This window comes from Condylura cristata, unplaced genomic scaffold, assembly GCF_000260355.1.
Source record: "Condylura cristata isolate star-nosed mole 26May11 unplaced genomic scaffold, ConCri1.0 scaffold00016, whole genome shotgun sequence".
NCBI lineage: Eukaryota > Metazoa > Chordata > Mammalia > Eulipotyphla > Talpidae > Condylura > Condylura cristata.
This window is the reverse complement of record NW_004567117.1, coordinates 15,139,317-15,163,489: the sequence shown is the minus strand read 5'-3', so window position 1 is coordinate 15,163,489 and position 24,173 is coordinate 15,139,317. Positions and strand designations below refer to the sequence as shown.

General features: G+C 34.5%; 1 protein-coding gene across 2 annotated transcripts in view; it reads right to left on the bottom strand.

Moving 5' to 3' along the window:
- TAF4B (TAF4b RNA polymerase II, TATA box binding protein (TBP)-associated factor, 105kDa) overlaps positions 1–24,173 on the bottom strand; it is a 98,465-nt gene that overhangs the window by 62,846 nt on the left and 11,446 nt on the right. For both annotated transcript variants that reach the window (XM_004683801.2, XM_012725753.1), the window contains exons 2-9: positions 17,435–17,580; positions 16,297–16,404; positions 11,060–11,218; positions 10,836–10,958; positions 7,603–7,692; positions 5,096–5,710; positions 2,887–3,019; positions 2,194–2,299 (exon numbers count right to left, since the gene is read on the bottom strand). In XM_004683801.2, the coding sequence (XP_004683858.1) occupies positions 2,194–2,299; positions 2,887–3,019; positions 5,096–5,710; positions 7,603–7,692; positions 10,836–10,958; positions 11,060–11,218; positions 16,297–16,404; positions 17,435–17,580 (1,480 nt within the window). The remainder of the gene's footprint in view (positions 1–2,193; positions 2,300–2,886; positions 3,020–5,095; positions 5,711–7,602; positions 7,693–10,835; positions 10,959–11,059; positions 11,219–16,296; positions 16,405–17,434; positions 17,581–24,173) is intronic.

Below are 24,173 nucleotides of genomic sequence, written 5' to 3'. Positions count from 1 at the left end.
TAACACAAACAGATGTAAAGTGCATAGATAGAAAAAATAGTCCATGTAAAAATCAAACAAAATATAGCACGATGGCTATACTAATGTCAGACAATAGACTTTAAAGAAAATAAATAAATAAATAAATATATTTTTTAAGATACTGAGAACATTTTGTTTTAATAAACGATCTAAAATTTAAAGTCAAAAACTACTACTTGAACTACTTAATAATTAATCAAATCAGTAAGAGCAACTACAAACTTTTACACACCTATTCACAAACCAGAAAAATGAAGCTTAGCTTATAGAATTGAAGGGAGAAATACAAACTTCTGCAATAACAGAATTTTTTAATAGCCACTGTGAACAGAACAGAACAACCAGACAAAAGTTAAGTAAGGCTATAGAGAATTCAAACAAGATAAAAGACCTACTATACTTGACAGGTTTATACAAAATATACTACCTAAACAAGAACAAACATGCTCTTTCCAAGGCACAGCAGATTATTTCCCAGAATTTGTCTATCAAAGCCACAAACAGAGTTTCAATAGATTTAAAAAGATAACATGCAATGGCTTCTCTAACCACTATGGGATGAAGTTAGAAATCAACAAAGAAGTAAAACTGAAATTAACAAATCTGTGGAACTGAAATAACTCATGCCCACTTTATCTGTATCAAGCCAAAAGTAGAAGAAAAACTGCAGGAAAGACAGAGAACTATTGATAGGCACAAAGAAGAAATATACTACTGGCAGAGGACTGAGCACATCACAAATGAGAAAATATTAAAAATATGTTGTGGTAGGTCAGAGCTTGGGCAACATTCAATCTGGCAGACTGAGAGATAACAGGGGAAGAAAAATTTATACTACTACAGGCCCTGAAGAAAGAAACAACAATGGATTAGAACTAATATTTAAAACTATAAATAATGCAAGAAAACTTAGCAGGAATTTTAGTAAACCTAAGTTTAGAATGACCAAGTGAAAAAATTAAGGGGGAAATCATCAGTGTTTTACAATATATCCTAGTGTAAAACTATCAAAATTCTAAGACAAAGAAATTCTCAAGACCACAAACAAAAAGATAAAATTAATTAACAATAACATACAAATCAAGACAATAATGGGGCAGTGTAGCTTAAAAACTATAAAAATGTTCACTTCATACTCAGTCAACCTATACTCCAAATATATATACGACAATGAAAGACAGTTTTTTTTACATATATTTTTACATATACTTTACATGTAACAATTGTTACATGTAACAGTTTAAAAAATTATACATAGGAAGTTTTCTTGAGTGGATAAACTTCTCACAATCAAAAGGAATTATTTAAATTCCTTTCTCCTTTCAGGAAAAGGGCTAAAAAAACCCAAACATTTTAATATAAAAGTAAACCTGCAACAAAAATAGATGGGGATGAGGAAGGAAAACTAATATATAAATGTCAGTATGTTGTGACAAAAAAAAAAAAAAAAAAAAAAAAAAAAAAAAAAAAAAAAAAAAAAAAAACCACAAACAAAAAAAAAACTGGGAGACTTTAGGGAAAGAATATTCACATTGATTTTTATGTAGGCAATAGGTAGATATTAAAGTGTACTTTAATTTCAACACTAAGGGTATATCAATGACAAACCTAAAACTAAAACTTCTAGAACAAAGCAGAAAGGAAAAAAATCTGTGTAACCTTGCATTATACAAACTTGTTTTAGATTTTATATGAAAAGCATAATCTACAAGAGAAAAATTAATGAACTGGACTACAGCAAAATTAAAAACCTTTGCTCTGTGAAAGACACTGGTAAGAGAATAATAAATCAAACCACAGAGAAAATATTTCCACTTCACCTACCTGGCAAAAGACTTTTATCTTGGTTAGAAAAGGACTCTAAAATCTTCAACATAAGATAATGAACAACTCAATAAGGAGAAATGGACAAAGAATCTCAACGTTGGTGTCATCAAAAAGATATATGGGCAGCAAATAAACACAAGAATAGATTTTCAACATATTCAGTCATTAGGAAAATGTAAAGTAAAACCACAATAATAATAACTACTTTACAGTTAGCTTTTTAAAAAGGAAACAATATATTTATTTTATATTAGTATTATCATCTCTTTTGGAGAGAGTATATGTGTTTTTTTTAAATACTGCTTCCTTTAACTAGACAAAGTTTTAAATACTTATTTTGTTTACCTGAAGGATGTTGTTCCATTCTCTTTTATTTTACTTTTCTGTAGAGAGGATCCTCGAAGAGACAGAATTTTATTTCCTGGCATAGTAATCTGTTTTAGAATAGAAGCTACAAACAAAAGAAATAAAAAAGTAGGGGAAAAAAAATCATGTAAGTGAAAAAGGCAGTGTAGGCTGCTTTATAAACTTTCTTAAATTCAAACATGACACTAAATTTATTGTCATCACAAGAAAGCACATTACAAAATCAAGACCTTTTCATTATTTTCTGAGTCTTTAAACTGTACAATTTTCAGCACTATGAAAATATGCAGAAAAAGTGACAAAACATTTGTAAATTTTTAGGTTACGTCACGAAAATTCTTATGGGCATGATTGATTTTTAGAATTTTAGAAATTTAGGAAAACCTGTATGTTTTTAAAATAAGGTTGTAACAAATGTTATAAGTTCAAAAAGAACTTACTAGCAGATTGTTATACCAAGTACAAAATATCATGAGTAGTCATTTCTTTAATTCTAAAACAATATTAGCTCTACAAAGTGGCTTGCAAATTCAAAAAATGCAACAGTTATCTTTCAGTTTTCTCTCATAGGCAAGAAATTATAAGACCAAATCTCCCTTCTCTTAATATAACAACAAAAACAGTATAAAACTCCACCATATTATAAACCTACTATGAAGGGTCAGAGTCTACCTGGAGGAAATTGAGTAGTTGGTACTGCAGTGCTCACTGGCATTTTCTGTCCAGTTTTCTGAAGGGTCAATGCTGAAGAATGGGAAAGGGTGGTCACTTGTTTTGCAATTCCTCCAGAAGGCTGCTGGACTACCTGAAACAATGAGAACTGTCAATATAGTCATTCAACTAAATTGGCTTTGGGAAAAAAACAAGTATTCAGTTGTAACAATAGAACACTCAATTGTAAATATACCATCATTTTAACATGACAAAGAGGCCTATTTAAAATTTAAAATATGCAGGCAAGATTACCTTGTTCAAAAGTGAAAAACATGACTAATATATGTACTATCTTTTAAAATAAGTCAATTTACATTTCACACTGTCCAGTTTAAATATCCACATGGATCCTATTTTCATTTTTAAAGAAAATTTTAAAACATATATAAACAGAGAGAGAATAATAAAATATGCCATTACTCCACTTCAACAAATGACTATTATAATTCTTCACCAATCTTGTTTCCTCTATATCCATCCCTATGAACTTCTCTGCCATCCCCAATTATTTCAAAGCAAATCCCAGATATATCTTTTTAATCCATAAATATTTTAAAATATAGCTCTAAGTGATAGGAATTTTAATGGGCTTTTTTTAAGAGTATCTGGAAAACGACAATGCTAATGGCACTTTCCAAGATAACAACGGTTCAAGAAATACAGAGAATTTGGATAAAGAGAAATTACATTAATTTACAAGTTCTTATTTTTAACTTCAAAGAAAAAACAGAAGTTTTTCACTTCAAAGGAGGAAAGTCACCATACACACACACACACACTTTACAGATTTAATTATTTATGCATACAGAACTGGGGTAGAGGCCAGAGGTGCAGGGGCGGTTGAAAGGACCCACCAGAGACAGAGCATAACAGACAAGTGCACTGCTGAAGGGAGCATGGGCAGGTCAGCAGAGGTCTGCTGCACCATGTGGGTCACCTCCAGGGCAGGAAGTGAACTCATGCTGAAGTGGCTTTAGCTACTTAATGCTGTGCTTTTAACCCACTGTGCCACCAGGGAGGGCCCACCACTATATATTTTAAAAATCTATTGATAGTAAACTATTCAGAAACTCTTAAACTGATACATGGTTTATATAATCAAGTAGGTAAAAGGGTTCTACAAAATTTTCGGGGTACAATTTATTCTGTAGTCTAATATTTTGTAGGAATTAATGCCCCAGGCATTATCTTAGAAATGGAATTATTTTAGAAAGATGGAAACTAACCCATAGAAGAGATATTTGTTCCTACTTGCAGGCAAAAGAAAGAAATACTATTTTTTCTAACTTAACGATGATTGGAGTATCTGATAAGAAAGTGTTCTTAAATTCCAGAAAGAAGCAAAAGAAACACAAGCATGGAAACAAGTTTATGAGGACGTCCCACATATTTTTTTCCTCTTTATTTCAACCCCATTCACTCTTCTCTTCATAAATACACAGAAATGAAGTATCTCAAAATAGCAAAAGAAGTGTATGCACATAAAAGTGCTAGAATCAAGAGTAATAGCTCCTTTAATTTCTCTATATTATTCAATAAGTACTGGTATAAATCACCAAAGTTGAATTCTAGATAGCAGAGTCCCAACTATATAAAAACTGTTGCATAGAAGTCTAAAAATACAAGTTAGTCGCCAACTCTTTCTTAGGAACAGTCAAATTAAGGTTTTTGTGCCACTCTTCCTAGATTCTAGGATAATGGCATATACCACCAAATGTGGACACTTCTATTTAACTATACTTAGCATTGGATCTTAGCACAAAACTCCAATAAAAATCTTGAAGCCAAATTAAAACTCAGGCCCAGTAAACCTCAGAATATGATATTTCTTTAAAGGCTCTTCTAAATACTTTATAAAATTTGCTCAAATTAATTCCTAATTTTATTACCAGCTTTTACTGGAATCAGCAAATATTTCAAATTGAAAACGTATATACGTATACAATATACACATTGTATACCCATTCACAAATCCTGCCACCAGTTTTTAAGTAGCTCAGGAAAAGAAATGTTTGGGTGTGTGAATAGAGAGAGAAAGAGAGAAAGAAGAGCAAAACAAATGTGGTAAAACATTAATAACTGGTCAGGTGCAGCCAAGGGCATATAAGGGTTCATTTTTACTAGTCTCTGAAATTAGAAATTGAGGAAAAAATGAAACATTACTCACTAGTTGCTTGACTTTAACTGTTTGTGGAATACTAGCTGGTTGTGAAAGAATGGGGCCCGACTGTGAAAGTTTGATTTGAACTGGAGCGCCAACGACAGGCTTGTCACATGCAGTCCCAGCAGAAGTAACAACAGGCTTCATAGATGGAAGACAAAGTGCTGCTGCTGAAGTTTCTCCTATAGCTACCGATGGGAGGGTCAGTGTTACTGCTGCCCCGGAGACAGCTGGTGCTTCGGGCTGAAGTGAGACTGCTGTAACTGCATTTTGTATACTTGTCATCAGTGGTTTTGGAGTCTGAAGTAAAACAGTTCCAGCTGTTGTTCCCCCTGGTACAGCAGGTTGACCCACAGAATGAAGAGTCACAATGCCAGTATTTGCTCCCCCTGGAGCACCAAGTGGATTCAGAGTTTGTACTGACATAGTTCTGGGTGTTGATCCAGAAACAATGATCGGTTTTTCAGACTGGATTGAGGAAATTGTTGTTGTAACCACAGGAGAAGGTGTTGCTGATGTGGCACAGGTAGTAATAACTACCTCACTAGAAGTCTGCTGAACACACTGCTGAATAAAGCTCTGGGAGTTAGGTATAAGTTGTCGTAAGGCAATCACGCTTTTCTAGAGACAGAGAGGGAGGGAAGAACACTGATAGCTAAGTAATTTATTTAGCCACTACAAAATAAAACAACTTTGAATTTCACATCTTTACAAAATAAAACTATTATCAAGTTTTTCCGTAGAGGAAATCTGTTCACTTATTTATATTTGGTCAATATCCAAGATAAATCAATTTAAAGCCCAAAAGTACTTTATTTTTCAATACAAAATTGGTGTATCTCAGTATTTATCTTATTATAGTTAATATAGCTCTGTATCATTTTGGCAAAATAAAAAAACACCATATCGTACTCGTTCATATTCATCTAAACCACATAGCCTTAATAACTTTAGTATCTATTTTAAGTTTAAATTTATATGACATCAGAATCTAAAAGCAATTTTGCTAAATACCTTTCAAATTTTGGATTGAAATAGTCTCTTCATTAAAATAATACTGTCACAAACAAGGTAACTTTCCTCAGCTAAGCTAGATTATTTTCTGACTGGATTTTAAGATGTTGCCTATCTTTGTAGTAGCTGAGTTACGACAGTTCAAACTAAAAAGTTAGTGTTCTACCTTTTTATTTTGTTTTTAAATAAGCGAAAGAGATGAAAAAGAAGATAGATAGCAGGTTATCTTCTGGTCATGGACTGTTTTTGAAGATTTTCTTGTTTTCATATTTAAATTCAATACAACTGTATTTAAGAAACAAATGAGTACTATCACTCCTCCTTTCATTTGCATTTAATTCCCTTTATATTTTCTATTTAAAAAGATTAAGAAAATTCTTATATGACCTCCTTAGACAAGAATTTATAAATATGTAAATTTTTATATATTTTTGTATAAATTTATAAAACAAGGAAAAACAAGAAGCTGAAAGGGTTATATAATCTTTTCCAAATGTTAAAAATGGTAGAAAGCAAGAAACAGTTGTTTTGGAAATACAAATGAAGTGATGTGGTAAAGAGATCTAAGCCAGAGATCTAAGGTGAAGGGGGTTCTGAGAAAATTTCCAAAAGGCAACTCCTAATTCTATTATTTCAAAATGTATGGGTTAAGTCTTTGGTTCACTAGTTACAAATCTTTAATAACTTTACAAATTTCAATTCTATTTCATTTCAGATTTGAGTGTCCAAAAGAAATACTTTTCCTGCCAAGCCAAGTTCTCACTAGTAATTATTGTTATCTATCAAATTCTATTTAATTCGATAAATCACCAACAGGAATATGAGAACATAAGTCATTTTTTTTAATATTAGCCTTCCCACTAAATTTGAAAAGTATATGGTTTATTATTTCTTTTCATAAAAATTCAAAAAAAATTTTTTAAAATTTATTTATGCATAGAAGAACTGGGGTGACAAAGATATAGAGGAGTGAAAGGGTTCATCAGAGACTATTCTGGGGAGCAGAAGACGCCCATCTACTAAAATACAATGCTGAGGGAAGCAGTGGGTGAGATAGAAGTCTATTGGTCCATAGGGTCAATTCCTTGGTCAAGGATGGAACTCATGCAGCAGTGGCTGGTGATAGCTTGTTAGCACTGAGACTTTTTAACTCCTGTACCACCAGGGAGGCCCTGGTTTATTTTTCTAAGAAAACATGAGTCATTAGGATAAAGAATAAGGTTTTAAATGTATTTTTAGTAAGTCAAGAATCTTTATGCATATAAGCATTAAACAATAAAATGTTTCATTATTTTGTTAATGTTAATTCTGTTTTCTCAGTGTGTTCCAATCCAAAGGGTATAGTTTGTGAAAATATTTTACAAATACAAGAGTACTGAATGATTTCTCCTATATCGTTATTATCTTCATATTAAATTGCTATCATATTGAAATATTCAGGTTTTGAATTTTAAAATAACCAATCCAAACAATTTCTTCAAAGTCATATATGACTCTACCTTAAGAAAAGGAACTAGGTGAGGCTGTGGTGAAGACTTGAGTTCAACATACAGTTGTCGAGTAAATTCTTCTGCTTCAATTTTTGCATCCTGAGGAATGAGAGAAAGAACACACTTTTTAAGCCTGACAATATTTTAAAAGAGAAAGGATTCATGACTGAAGACACTGCAAGCTGTGCAGTGGTAAGAAGACCACTAAATGGGGTCATTTTAGCATGTGAAATGAATAAACAAAAAATAGAGATGTTTGTTCATTCAGAACAGAACAAAGGGATGATTCTTTTTTAAAGATCCCTATAGGCAAAATGATAGAAGAGCTGGTTCACAGAAGAGACTATCGTATTACAGTTTCTTAAGAAAAATTAAGAGGTAAAGACACCAGAGTCCTAAATTTCTTAAAGTAGGGAGTAGTAAGTTATTTGTTTGGGGGCCCTTGCTTTTTCTTGCTTTGCTTTTTCAATTTTTAAATTACTTTAACTAGGTAAAACTATATTTTTAGAATGCTATCACACAGCCAAAATTATAGGTACCCTATTGTTCCAAAGGCCGTAGGAACAACACTGTCCCTAAGTTCCATACTGGTTTACATTCTAACCTATTCAGACACCTATGAGGCCTAAACTATAATCATGGTAACAAATTTGGGGGGCCTTTTTCACTGTGCTGAGATTTGTACTGACGGTACAAAAACAACAGTGGGTAAAACTGCTGGCAAGAAAGGAAGTGACAACAAACTGAAATAATCATCACATTCTATATTACTATACACTTATGGTAAAAAATAAATAAAATCAGTTTCACTTTAAACTGTCCTTGATGAGGTAGTAAAAATTCATTTTAGTAAATCTTAATCCTTCAGTAAATGCCTTTTTATAGTACTAGGTATAATAAAAGAGAAGTCACAAATAGACCATTTCTGCTTCAGACCAAAGATAGACGATCAGTGAATAACACTGTGATTGAGTTACTAGTCGAACCGAACGAGCTGTTTTTCATTTAACTGCAAAGTCAAATGAACTGTGGGTATTCAGACTTGGATATCTGATAGACATTTTGTCAAACCAACCAAGCCTGTCACTATGAAGAAAACAACTGACAACAATTGTTGCTAACAATAAAAATTAAAGAACTCACACCAAAACTAAAATTCTGGATAAGTTGTATCCACAACCCTTAACTTAGCAGCATCCCAGTATTTAATTTTATGATGAAATTACAACTATGATTTTATTTTCTATCTTAGATAACAAATATGCCAATCTTTGGGAGATCTGTATAGCTCAATGAGCAGTGTTTTCCGAAAGACCAAATGTATGTTATTACAAAATTCATGCATAGATAAATAAGAGATCTTTTGGGAGTGTAAGATCAATCATCAAACTCTAAATAATCTAAGTGACATGGAGAGAAAATCTCTTAAAACACTCTCTTTCCCATCTTACCTTTCTGTATGAGGTCAGATATTCACCAAATACTTTGACCAAAGTTAACATACCATAATACAGGATAAATGCAGAAGCAGATAAGGGAATCCAACTCTATTAAGTCAGATATTATGGACATTTACAAAGATATCCCTTATTCAATTTTTCATTTTGGAAACTAGTTTTAATTTAAATGTTATTTATGTTAACAACAATGGACTTATTGTCAGTTTTTAACAAATTGGTAAATTTATATTTTTTTAATTTCAAATTCAAGCTCCGTTACAAAAGCAAGATATCTTTCAGAGTCCTTAATTTTTAAGAATATAAAGGTATCCAAAGAAAAAAACTGTTTGACAATTGCTATCTGCTGTTTTATGCTAAAGAGGTCATAAGGCAGAAAAGTATTAGATTAATATCTGACTGCTCCTAGCTATTAACAAACTTCACACAAATTATTTGTACTTGGACACTTTAAATGTTTACTGAATATTCCTTTACTTCATTCTTTTTTCCTCTAAAGTATTTATTTCATCTCTGAGAAACAAGTCACCAAATTCTCTTTCAAAACTAGCATGGCTTGAAAATGAGATAAAGCTTAATGTTTAGTTTTTTTAAAAATACTCAAATTAAAAACTTACTTTTATGAACATAATTTTAAGTACCTAAAACAGTTTTCTCAAATGGAAAACTAACCACTTGAACTGTACTTTTTTTTTTTTAAAAGATTTATTTATTTATGTATAGAGACTGGGATATAAACTAGAGGTGCGAGGGTGAAGAGGATTCACCAGAGGCAGAGTGAGGAGCAGAACAGGCAGACTGATGAAGTATACTACAGTGGGCAGGTCAGGAGAGGTCTGTGGCGCCATGTGGGTCACCTCACTGGCCGAGGATCAAACTCGTGTTACAGTGGCTGCAGAGAGCGTCATAGCACTGTGCTTTAATCCACTGTGCCACCAGGAAGGGCCCCTATGCTCTACTTCTAACAAATTATAGATAAAATAAAAAACGGCAATAAAAAAGGTATTTTAGTATTTTTAAACTATGCTTGTATTTCTATACATCATTTGAAATATACATGTCATATACTGGGGAAAGATGACCACTTTTATATTAAAAAAATCACAAAATTTTCATTACATGGTCAGAAAAATTGTAGATTTCAGAATTTAAAAAAAAATCCCATGTATCTGTCTGTTACAGCCTCAGAATATAGTTTAGCCATATTATATGCAACATTTGCTAATTTCCACTTTCATCTATTTTAATGTATCCAAGCATTTCATCTGAAAAAGATATAAGAAAACTAAGGACATGTAATTTTGTAGCTTAAAGACACACTATACTTGGCATTTTCACAAACCTCAAAGACCTCAAATTTATTCTTTTCAATTAAGAAGAAAACTGAAACCTTCAAAGATTAACTTTTACTTTCACAGGTTCCAAATTTTGTTGTTTGAACATAAAACTGAATTTCGTTATCTGCAAATAGCCTGACTTTCTGGCATTTGCTATTCTACTAACAATTTTTTATTTGACCAAATAATCAACCTTCCCTCCAAGGCATCTTTTTAGGTAGCCTAAAAAAACCTTATCTCCAAGGTACAGAAAGTAATATATATCAGATTTACTTGTTTAAGATTTACAAACATTATATAGCCTCAGGAAACAAAACCAAAGTTTAAAAAAAATTTTCATTTAAAGTAAGCTTCATTTAAAAATATTAATTTCCCATTTGAAACACATTCTAAGAGTTACAAGTTTTACAGTAATTATAGACCTGCAAGTTTTACAGTACTAACTTACCAAAAGTTGTTCCACCAGCTTTTTCACATTCTGTCCCATTTCTGGAGACTGTGATCCACTACATGCTAGTTTGATTAACATTGCAAGGAAGTTCTTACATTTCTTCACATTTTCTAGCATTGCCTAATACAGAAATACAAACACAAATGTTAACTAGAAAGTAGAATTTGAATAAATCTTTAAAGAACTGTATTGATGTAAGAAAGGTACAAGTGAGAGCTTACCGGAGACAGGTTTGTCTGAGCAGCTCCTGAATTCTCTACTTTCAGATTGGGCTCATTTGAAGGGGCAGGTAATGCTCCCAAATTTGAAGGCTTCAAGTTAGATATAGTATTCAAAGGCTTCACTGGTGTAACTGTGACATTAGATGGCACAGCCAAAGACTGAAATTAAAAGTAGCCTATATTTAGATGTGAATTACTATCATATGTATCACAGTGGTACCCCATTTCACAAATACCAGACTACAAATGGATCCTGCCTAACATCTTGCTTTTGTCTACTAATCTAAGGCAATGTAACACACCTTTAAGAGTCCAGAATCTAGCAGATCTGGGATTCATTCTCAACTACCTACTTTTCAATGACACCTGCTGAGTGCTGAATTTAAGCAAATTGCCTTAATCCTATTAATCCTGGTTCCCATTTAAAAAACACCAATTAGCAATGATACCCACTATTTAGAACTGTTAGTCCCAACCACATACATCCTTAGTTGTTATTAATACTTCTCTAATTAACACTTGCAATAGCAACTAGTTATATAAAAATATATCAGTGATATTACCTGTTCTGTAATTTTCTGCTTTTTAAGTATAAAGTAGAGAGAGCTACTGGCCACTTTATGTTCAGACAAGCTACTTATATGTACACTATCAGTGTGAGTATAATGAATATTATAAAATGTAGTAACCTATTCACACCAAAAAGCATTTCAGTTGTTTCTTTCACTCTACTGAAATGAGGTGTGATTATAGCACCACCTGCAGGATAAAATGTTTAATACATACAAGAAATCATAGTTGTAAAGAATTTACATAAAGGAGATAAAAAAGCAATAACCTAAATTTATTTTATTTAAAGATTTGTGTTTTTTATGCTTACAGAACTGGGGTACAGGCCTGAGGTGCAGATGGTGAGAGGATGCACCAGAGACAGAGTGGGGAGCAGAAAAGGCAGACTGACAAAATACACTGCTGAGGGGAGCAGCAGTCGGGTCAGGAGGGGTCTGTCACACCATGTGGGTACCTCTCTGACCAGGGATTGAACTCAGGCTACAGTCCCTGCAATAGCTTCATAGTGCTGCGCTTTAACCTGCTGTGCCACAGGGAGGGCCCAATAACTTCATTTTAAAAACACTAAAAGTCACAGGATATGAGTAAAGTTTGGGGGTGTGTGTAGAGAGAAAAGTATATAGAATTCACACTGAGAACCAAACTTTGCACTATCATTTGAATTTAAATACTGTGTGTTCCCATGCCTTTTGCAGCAACATGGATGGAGCTGGAAAAGATAATGCTTAGTGAAATAAGCCAGAAAGAAAAGGAAAAACACTGGATGGTTTCACTTGGTGTATAAATTAGGACCAGGCGAGAAAATAATAATAAACAACTATATACCAGAGGCATTTTATGGGGGTCGAATGGTATAAAAAATGGTGGGGGGAGGGAAGTGCACTGGACTATGGCACCGGGTGATTTGGTGGTGGGAAGTCCAATGGAATTACAACTGAGATGGAACAAGGCATAAAATGATGTAAAAATAAACATATTATTAAAAAAATAAAAATAAATGCTGTGTATTCTACAGGCTGAACAGTTTCGTGTTGCTATCATCTTCAAGAAAATTTCCTTCTGTAAAATCAAGACAAGTGAATTTGTTTGTATGTACATCCAAATTTCCATGTAAAAAAGACTAGAACCTATATTAGACAAGAATGCTTAAACTTTTGCTTTTATTTTAAAATCTTTTTTTTTTTTTTTTAAAGATTTATTTGTGCATACAGAGCTGGGTACAGGCCAGAGGCTCAGGGGCAGCGAGAGGCTTCACCAGAGACAGAGTGGGGAGCAGAACAGGCAGATCGACGAAGTACACTGCTGAGGGGAGCAGCGGGCGGGTCAGGAGAGGTCTGCCCCACCATGTGGTCACCTCCGGGGCAGGCGGGAATCGAACTCATGCGGAAGTGGCTTTAGCTTCTCAGTGCTGCGCTTTAACCCACTCTGCCACCAGGGAGGGCCTATTTTAAAATCATTTTAATGCACAGTGCTTGATGCTACTTGCACTTGTCTAGTAGCTCCACAGTACTGAGGCTTTTAAACAAGAAAAAGACATGGTTGAGTGTAAATGAGAAAGAAATCAAAAACACTGATTAATGGCAAAGATTAATACTAAAGATGAAATGTTAATCAAAAATAAGTAAAGCAAGGCCCTCCATGGTGGTGCAGCAGGTTAAAACACAGCACTAAGAAGCTAAAGCCACTTCAGTATGAGTTTGATCCTCACCCCAGAGGTGACCCACATGGCACAGCAGACCTCTCCTGACCCGCCCGCTGCTGGCCTGAGCAGTGTACTTTGTCATTATGCCTGTTTTGCTCCCCACTCTGTCTCTGGTGAATCCTCTCACCACCCCTGCACCTCTGGCCTGTACCCCAGCATAAGTAAATAAATCGTTAAAAAAAAAAAAGTAAAGTAAAAAATCTCAAAACAATGAAAGTGAACTCTATCCTTACTCCTCTACCTTTAGGGACAACTATTGTGCAGTTTTCTTTGAATCATTTTTCAGATTTTCTTATAAACATTTTTTTTTGGTTTATGTAGAGCAAATACTCATTCTTCCGTAGTATATTCTATACTGAGCATAAATAAAATCTTTGTTTTACTATATTTTAAAAAGTGTGATCAGAACCCCTAATAAGATTATGACCTTTCAAGAATGAAGAGATGAATTCCTGAAGGAAATACAGTCAACAAAGAGCTATCCCAATGAAAAGTGAACACTGGAAAAGTATCCCTTTTGTTTGATTAGAAGCAAAATTTATGATATTTCTACTTTCTTGTTAATATTTTATTCTATTTCCAATATAAAATTTATCCTTTGTAACTCTTTTTAATATAGTTACTATACCTTATCAGACATAAGGCTCCTTCCATGCCAATTCCAACTCTTTAGAGGCATGAAAGGTATAGATAACCTAGTTTTATCCTATCTACATATTTCCACTGAAGTAATGGATGGATGGCCTTAAATTCTCATCATAACTCTGCCTTGATGTTCTAGATCAGCCAATGGAACTGCCATGCTTTGTAGGTCATTTTGCTACTGATTATAAGCAAACCTTAGAGACAGGAGGGATAAGCATTGGTAGACATGTGAAATACACTTGTGAAAATCTCTTAAAGCTAGCAAAATGAATTGTAAGCAATTTTAGATGAATAAACTACATTTTTAAGGAGTCATTTTTTAGACATGTCTGAAATCACTTTGGGTTTGTTCCCATTTAATCATAAATGCTACTTCTAAAACCAGTTATTTGCATAGTAGAAGTTAACCTAACAAAAGGCCAATATACATAAAATACAACATAAAACCAAACATGATTTCACATTGGTTCCTGTGTAACATTTACTAAATAAAACCATGTTTTACTATGGAACTAACTGTGGTCCACTCTACTAGATAAGCTATCCAAGGGATGAACCACATTATGTTTTAAGCAAATTTTAAACAAATTTCAATGTCTATTAATAGGCGGGGATCAAATGCATGTGGAAGTGGCTTTAGCTTCTTAGTGCTGTGCTTTAACCCACTGTGCCACCAGAGAGGGCCCAAAATTTCTTAATACACATTTAAATTTGTATTCAAAGAATACTGTCTTCTCTATTTTCAAGCTTTAGCTCTTTTTTTTTTTTTAAGATTTATTTATTTATGCTTACAAAACTGGGGTACAAGTGGAGGTGCGGTGGGTGGGAGGATTCACCAGAAACAGAGACCGCTCTAGCTCGTTTTTTAAAAAGATTTATTTTTCAAAAAGATTTATTCATGCATCAAGAACTGGGTGTAAGCCAGAAGTGCAGGGGGTGAGAGGATTCACCAGAGACAGAGTGGGGAGCAGAACAAGCTGACTGACTGAAATACACTGCTGAGGGGAGCAGCAGGCGTGTTAGAAGAAATCTGCCATACCATGTGGATCAGCTCTCCAGCTGGGGATGGCACTGGTGCTGCAGTGGCTGCAGATAGCTTCATAGTGCTGTAGTATAACCAGTTGCACCACCAGGGAGGGGACCAAGCTCTAGCTCTTTACTTCCACGCAAAACCTAAGTCTAAGGTACTTTATACCTCAGAGTGGGCACAAGTATTATTCCTCAATTTCACTATTCTACCACACTTGACCTACCATCCACTGAGAAGCAAGCCACCTTAAAACATACACTAATATTAAATAGAAAAAGTTGTAAACAAACAACCCACATCAATACTTGACAAATATATGTAAAAATAATTCAAGGAAAAGAACTAGGTGATCCAGATATACTATTTTTAAAGCAATCAAATGTACTAAATCTTTAAGATACAGTTACAATGGAAAAAACCTGTCTACTATATGGCTAGTGTAATGAAAACCCATTTACACTACCAGTTAAGCTAAACAATATTTGCAGAATTAGTAGTTGACCATGAGGGGAATCTAGCATGGATAGTGAAGGAGGAAAATGACACAGAACAGCTACAGCAGTAGGGACATACTGACCTCTCCTTTGTTGTTACCCCAAGAAAGAAACCCACTGGAATCCCAAAAGTAGAGGAAGTAGATGCCAGCAGTGCAAAGTGTAGACTATCTGATCAAAAGGAGAAATCTGTGTTGTCTTAGCTGCTGGCAATGCTATTCAACAGCCTCCAGTTTTCAGTTCCTTAAGAGTTTGTCTCAACTACAGAAAAATGGCTTTTCCCAGGAGCACAACTCCCCTTCAAGAGCCTAAGTCTAATAATTGACCACAGAGGGGGCATTAAGAACCTGCTGATCATGTTGGCACAGAGTGGCACAACTCTGACAAGCTGTTTTTGCTTCAAATTTCTCTAACAGAGTGCTGAGGCTTTATTGGTTCTGTATCTAGTTTACTTACTTATTCTCTTTCCCTTTCACAAAACAGTTCTTGAAAAATAACCCATATATCAAAATTTGTTGCAGCACCTGCTTGTATGCATTGTGACACATGTCTATCAGGTGCATTTGCATTAATTTAATACTAGCTACTAAAAGTGATATCTAAGAATTACATCACATTTATTGTGTGATTCCCACACTTCTAACAGCTCCTAGTTTGATAAATGCTATCACATATCACTCAGTTGCACTATTGAATGCTACATAGTAACTTATACATATAGCAGAAAACAATTAAATAATAAAGAGAGATGAAAGAATAACCAAAGTACACAGGCAACAATTAAATCACCACTTACTGGTACTGAAGAAGGCTTCTGAACAGAGGTTACCACAGTAGTACCCATTTGTGCCAATTTTTTAACAGGTGCCACTGCCACATTCTTGATTAATTGTGAACTCGAATTCTGGAAGTGGGGGGTGGGAGGGAGATAATACAGTCATCAGTATTATTAATTTAAAATCAACCAGAACTGCAACAAACAATAAAACATTTTACCATAGCAAACTTCTTTGTTAGAACTGGTTTTACAACTTTATGGCTTTTTATGCACGACTCTACTGTGAACCTAAATGATTAACATTCCTAAGAAATCAGTTGGTTTAACAAAAAATATATATTTCATCAATAAAATCTTGAATTTTATTCTTTAGATCACAGAAAGCTTAGGTTTTTATTTAACAATGAACAAAAATCTATTAACCTATCTTAGCACCCTCACCAATACATGAAGGAAACTAAAAGGCAAGGAGGAGCTATTATTACCATATATAGTAGCAGAGAGAAAATGACTGGTTGAGAATCTAGAAGACAAAATGGGGGGAGGGAAATGAACTGGTAGAAAATAGAATCCAATCTTTTATCAGGATGAGCCTGAGTCAGTAAGACAATGCTACATACATGCAGTACTGACTGCTTAATGAAATAAAGATGCTGATAAAAAAATAATTCTTCTAATTCTGGCACAAAGATACAGTTTTAGTTACTAAGAAAGATTATTACGTATGCAAAATGAATAATTTTCTAAGTCTCAAATTCATGAAAATTTATAGCTGGTTCTAAATTTCTTAAAGGCAATGCCTGTAAAATGTAGATAAAAATGAATACTTGAAACTGCAGTCTTAACACTTTACTACAAATTAAAATTAAAATGGAATGGTTATTTTCTTTCTGTACAGAGATGCAAATAGTCCTTCAAACATTCTCTTGAGGACTACAAAATCTTTGAGTATGAAGACTAACATTTTATTATTTTAGTAATTACCAAACAACAAAGCCAAGTATTTTGATTAAATTAGCATGGGGTTAGGGGATTTAGATCACTTAAATTCAAAAAGTTGGGCAGAATCACATACATGCAAATGTGTACATATTTATATGGTGATAACACCTAGAAACTAATGAAGATGGGGGGAAAAAACTTAAAGGTATATTACCGGCATTGTACAAATTTTGACTGGCTGAGAATTTGTTGGTAGAGTTGGCCTTGAAGATATATTACTTGTTGTCTCAGGTCTTGTTACAGCTTGTTGAGGAGATACCAACATCAACTGTCCACTGTTACTTTTGATCAAAACTGTTCCTATAAATAAAAGGAAGAAAAATGGCTTCTGAGTTAGTAAAGGAAATATAATCACTATGTATTTTCTCCTCCATTTATTTCAACACTAAAAAATGCTGTTTAACAAGTGTTACCACCACGTTCCGAATCCCTCATCTATTATCAACAATCCAGAAACATGATTTCACTCAAAGCTACTTAAAACATTGCAACTCTGAGTACCTGAAAAGGAAACTCCTAAGAAGGCAAAAAAACACTTTTACCTCTATAACATCAAACAATTTATAAAGCTACAATAAGTAAAACACAGTGACACACAAAACCACATAAACTGACTAATGAAACAAAGAACCCAAAAACAGCATCATGGAGCTATGTCACATCAGGTTTTCATAAGGAATAATGAGTGCTCTTTGAATAGTGAGATTAAGAGAAACTATTCAAGAAGTCCAGGTGGTCCAATTAGTTATCTATATGGAAAAGATGGTAAGCGTACACTAGGTGCACACACAAGTACACACCGGCATTAAGTATACAAAGGGGGGAAGAACTTTTAAATTTAGACAATGTAGAAAATCATCTTTCTCAACTTGGGATATGGAAATTTTTTTAAGTTTGATGCAATAAACTATATTAAAAAGAAATTTTATTTAACAAAAGACAGTATCAGGTAAAAAGATAAAAACCATAAAATGGGAGAAAATTTTAGCTAATATATATTCAAAGGACAAATATCTAAAATGTACAAAAGAAACACTGATGACAAAGACAGGTAAATTAAGGTCACAGTGAGATAGCATTTTATATCTCCGTTGACAGATATAAATTAAACTAGTCCAATGAGGAATTGTTAAATTAGAGAGATGTGCAGTAAGTAGCAGGAACTCTAATATCTTAATGATAGTAGTATAAATTGGTAAATAGAATTAACTACATAAATATATCAAACTGATTTTCATTTGTATACACTTTAACCCAGTATCTCTAAAGAAATTATTGTTCTAAAAGCACAAACAAGAATACTCATAGTTGGAATTCCATTTTCAGAATGAGATAGCATGAAGACTTCAACAAATCCAGTCCAAGCAAAACAAGCATAACTGGTAAAGTTAATTCCAAAATTAAAAAAAAAAGATTTTTATTTATTTATACATACAATAACTGGGGTGTATAAGCCAGTGGGGGTGGGGGGTAGAGCGAGAGAATTCACCCAAAACAGAGTGGAGAGCTGGACAGGCAGATCCACTGAAACACAGTGCCCTGAGGAGAGCAGTGAGTGAGACAGGAGGAGTCTGCTGCACCATGTGGGCCAGCTACCTGGCCAGTATCAAACTCATGCTGCCATGGCTGGACATAGCCCAATAGCGCTGACTTTAATCCATGCGCCAACAGGGAGGTCCACCTATTTTAAAGTATTTTTAAAACAACCACTTTAAGTCTTTGGAAAATGTATTATGGCATACAAAAATGGATAAATAATTAAAGAGGATTCAATGCATAGTAAAGCTGAAGGAATCTGACATCACATGTGAACCAAATTGCTCCCATATTGGCTCTCAGAATGCCATAAACTACACTAAAATACAGAGCCCCCCTATCCTCCAAGCTCCCAGCTGAAGGCTGTGGAATCCTCCTGAGAGAAGTATACCATAAGCATCTCATCTTTCCCAAGTAAATCTATATACTGCAGAGGATAAATGTGAGACAATTCAGCTTCCCTTGAACACAAAGGGAAGACTCTACCTCAGAGATGGCAGAGTGAGTATAGGTTGTCCCCAATCATTCTCACCCTAGTTCTTTTAAGGTTCCATATTGCAACAGGTAAGCAGAAGGCCCAGGGCTACCACCTGTGATCAGTACTCCACTTCTAGTGCAGAATTTATATACCTAAAAAGTACATGCCAGAATCATACTCTGATCAAATATTTACCCTTGAGAAATGAATTGACTTTATTTCAAATAAAATGTGGAGAAACTCAGAATTAAGGATGTTCTCAAATGCAATGGAAGAATTAAAAGGCTGATAGTGTCATGAGAGTTAAAAGTTAAGCCAAAGTCCCAGCTCTAGTTTACTTGAGAGAACTAGTTAAACAAGAGAAAAACTAACAACCCTTCTGAGGTGTAACCTCACACAGTCATCTCAAAAACTACCCATGTAAAGGTGCCAAAATTCAATTGGACCAGAATATGAAGCAAGTTAAGTCCCAAGGCACTGTTGAAAACTATTGGGCAAATTGGCTGGGATTGTGTGGAGCTGGGTGTGAAACCAGAGGCACACTAATTAACAGGAACTCTGAGAAAGAGACACAAAGAACTCTATTAAGAATATTGTTATTGGAACTGTTATAAAATAAAAAATAAATAAATAACTATTAAATGCAAAAAAAAAAATGCTGTTATTGGGCTCTCCCTTGTGGCACAGCACAGTAGGTTAAAGCACAGCACTAAGAAGCTGCAGCCACTTCCACATGAGTTCGAAACCTGGCCCCAGAGGTGACCCACATGGCACGACAGACCTCTCCTGACCCACCCGCTGCTCCCCTCAGCAGTGTACTTCGTCTGTCAGCCTGTTCTGCTCCCCATTCTGTCTCTGGTGAATCCTCTCACCACCCTTGCAACTCTGGCCTGTAGCCCAGTTCTGTATGCACAAATAAATAAATCTAAAAAAAAAAAATACTATTATCCCAGTATATAAACTGTGCTTATGCTCAAGGCAGTGCCCTCTGAGGTGCAATATTAATGCTTTTCATTGTGGGAAAAATAGACCGCTAAAATAATCTACCCAGACATTAAAAATATAAAAAAGTAAACAATAGTAAAACACTCAACAGAGTAGGACCAATATCCATATTTCCTACAGTGTTAGTTTTGAGCAAAAAAGTAAAATGGGTACCTCCCTAGTGGCCTAAAGGTTAAGTCTCAAAGCTATCACTGCTATAGGCTCAGTTCATCCCCCACCAGGAAGCTAACCCACATATGGTACAGCAGATCTCTCTAGTCTCGCCTGCCATTTCTCTTAACAGTGAATCCACCTGTTTTGTTCCTTCATCTCTGGTGAATCCTTTTCTCTCACACACCTCTGGTCTATACCCTAGTTCTTCTATGCAAAAATAAATAAATTTAAAAAATGGGAAGAAAAAAGTGGCATATAAAAAAAAAAAAAAAAGGCAGGCAACAGATTCCACCCATGAAAGGGATTGACTGTCAGATTTAATTAAGATTTCAAAGTAAACATTCAAAGAAGCATAATATGTTTAGGACAGTAAAGGAAATGATGCTTAAAGAAGGAAAGTATGAAGAAGATATCACATCAATAGATTATCATAGAGAGTCAGATATTATTAAAAAACAAATTATATAGGACCTTGGTGGCCTAAGGATTGAGTCTCAGGCTATCATTGCTGAGGCCTGAGCTTGATTCCCAGCAGGAGAGTCAACCCACATGGTGCAGTAGACCTGTGCTTTCTAGCCTGCTGTTCCCCTCAGCAGTGTGTTTTAGTAAATCTGCCAGTTCTGCTCTCCACTATCTCTGGTGAATCCTCTCATCTCCTTGCACCTCTGTCATACACCCCAGTTCTTATATGCATAAATAAATACATCAATTCAAAAAGGTGACATTCGAAGGGAAAAAAAGGAACTATGTACCTAAAAGTATAACAACTAAAATAAAAAATTTAATAGAGAGCCTTAACAGTAAACTTGAATGGGCTTGATCAACAAATTATGCTATCCAAAAGACAAAGAGAAAAAGAAAGAAAAACAAACACAAAGAAGTCTCAAAGAAATACAGAATACTGATAAACACATAACGTAAGTACCAGAGAGGCACGAGAGATGCAAAGGAGTAGAAAAACAATTAAAAGAAATAATGGCTGATAGCATCTCAAATTTGATGAAAATCTAGACATGCAAATTGCTCAGCAACAGAAAAATGACCAATCATCTACAATTAGCAGTTGACTTCTCATGAAAAACAACAGAAGTCAGAAGTTAGTGAGATGACAATATTCTACTTGATGAAAGAAAAAAAATTGTCAACCAACAATTCTATATACATCAAAGGCAAAATAAAGATATTACCATCTAAAAACGTGAGAATGGGTTACAGGTATGACACAAAACAAAGGACAGTGCCCTCCCTGGTGGCCCACTGGTTAAAGCACAGCACTAAGAAGCTAAAGCCACTTCCGCATGAGTTCAATTCCTGCCTGCCCCAGAGGTGACCCACATGGCAAGGCAGATCTCTCCTGACCCACCTGCTGCTCCCCTCAGCAGTTTAATTCATCAGTCGGCCTGCTCTGCTTCCCACTCTGTCTCTGGTGAATCCTCTCACCACCCCTGCACCTCTGGCTTGTACCCCAGTACTATATTCGTAAATAAATAAATCTTTTTTTTTTTAAAGATTTATTTATTTGTTCATACAGAACTGGGGTACAGGCCAGAGGCTCAGGGGTGACGAGAGGCTTCACCAGAGACAGAGTGGGGAGCAGAACAGGCAGATCTATGAAGTACACTGCTGAGGGGAGCAGCGGGCGGGTCAGGAGAGGTCTGCCACGCCATGTGGTCACCTCCGGGGCAGGCGGGAATCGAACTCATGCAGAAGTGGCTTTAGCTTCTCACTGCTGTGCTTTAACCCGCTGCGCCACCAGGGAGGGACCGTAAATAAAAAAACTTTTAAAAAAAAAAAAAAACCAAAGGATATACTAAATGAAGTTTTTCTGGGTGAAAGCAACTGACCCCAAACAATAATTTGAACTCACATGAAAAGAATAAAGGGTGCTGGTAAATGTAAACTGAGAGCAAAAAAAAAAAATATGCATTGTTACTTCTGCTATTTTCTCTTAATTGATCTATTTTTTTTAAAAGATTTATTTATCTGTGTGCAGATTGGGGTACAGGCCAGATGTACAGGAGCAATGAAAGGATTCACCAGCAACAGAGTAGGGAGCATAACAGGCAGAATGAAGAAGTACACTGTTGAGGGGAGCAGTAGGGAGTCAGGAAAGGTCTGCTGCGCATCTTAACTGATTTAAAAGCGGTTATACAGAACAATATGTAGATAATTGTATTGTTGCACCTATTACATAGAGAACCACAATATATTTGTGAATAGCAGAACATGGGAAATGGGTGGGTGTTATAGTAAGGAAATGACTTTAAATGATAACTTAAATTTATGGGAACAAATGGAGAAAACCAGAAATGCCAATAGAAGGTAATAAAATAATATAAATATATACAAATAAACAATACAAATTCTCTTCCTTTCTTATGCTAGATTCTGTAACAGACTTAAATATATGAGATAATAATAATATAATAATAAAATAATTATCTTATACAATCCAAACAGGTATTGTTGGATTTATTATGTAGAGTAATAATTGCATAAAATTACAAAAATGAGTTTAAAAAAAGTTTATCACGCATCAGAATAAGTTAATGAGCGAAATAGAAAAAAAATGTTTCTATCTCTCATCAAAATAAATTATTTTTAATGTGAAATAAGATGCATAGTGTAAGCCTTAGAGTAATTGCTGAAATACTCATTTGTGTTTGGAGGTGTGTGGATATATATAACTATCAAGAAATTTATGCTACACTGGAAAATATTCATGTAAGACAAAAGAAAAAAAGAGTAGAGGAACAAAACCGATCAAAAATATATAGAAACAAAAATAAAAGGCAGACCTAAACCTACTTTTTTCTGCAACATTAAATGTAAATCTATTAAACAATCCAATCAGAAGGCACAAAGGTGTCAGGCAGCTTTTTAAAAAGCAATATCAAACATTAATCTACATGGTGTCTGAAAGAGAAACATTTTAGATTGAAAGCTACAAAACGTTGAAAGTCAAAGGACAGAAAAGATGGATAAGCAAGACCCATGAAAAAAAGAAAGTGGTCAAATGTAAGATAAAATAAACAAAACAGAAACTGTTATTAGTGGGACATTTAAAATTGATAAAATACAAAACAGCTAAAGCAAAAGGTAACAAAAATGAAGGGAAAAATAGACAATTCAATAATAATAATTGCATCTTCAACACTCAACTTTCATAATCAAATACCTGAACGACACTATTAATCAGACCTATAACAAATTCTAAACAAAGTACTAACAGAAATCCAGCAACATATAAATATTAAACTCCATGACAAAAGGATATTTATCTCAGTTTGCACGGTTGTTTTAATATTCAAACATTAATTAGTATAGAGCAACCTATCAATAGAAGGATAAAGTCTACATGATCATCTCAATATGCAGAAAAAGACTGACAAAACTTGACACCCTCTTTTCATAATAAATACACTCAACAAAATAAGAATAAAGGGAAACTTCTTCAACCTGGTATATCTTAAAAAAATAAAATACATATCTAAAATCATACTTATGGGCCATCCCTGATGCCACAACAGATTAAAGTGCAGCATTATGAAGTTATCTGCAACCACTGCAGCAGGAGTTTGATCCCTGGCCAGGGAGGTGACCCACATGGCGCAGCAGACCTCTCCTGTCCCGCCCACTGCTCACGTCAGCAGTCTACTTCAGTGGATCTGCCTGTTCTACTCCCCACTCAGTTTTTGAAGAATCCGCTCATCCTTCTCAC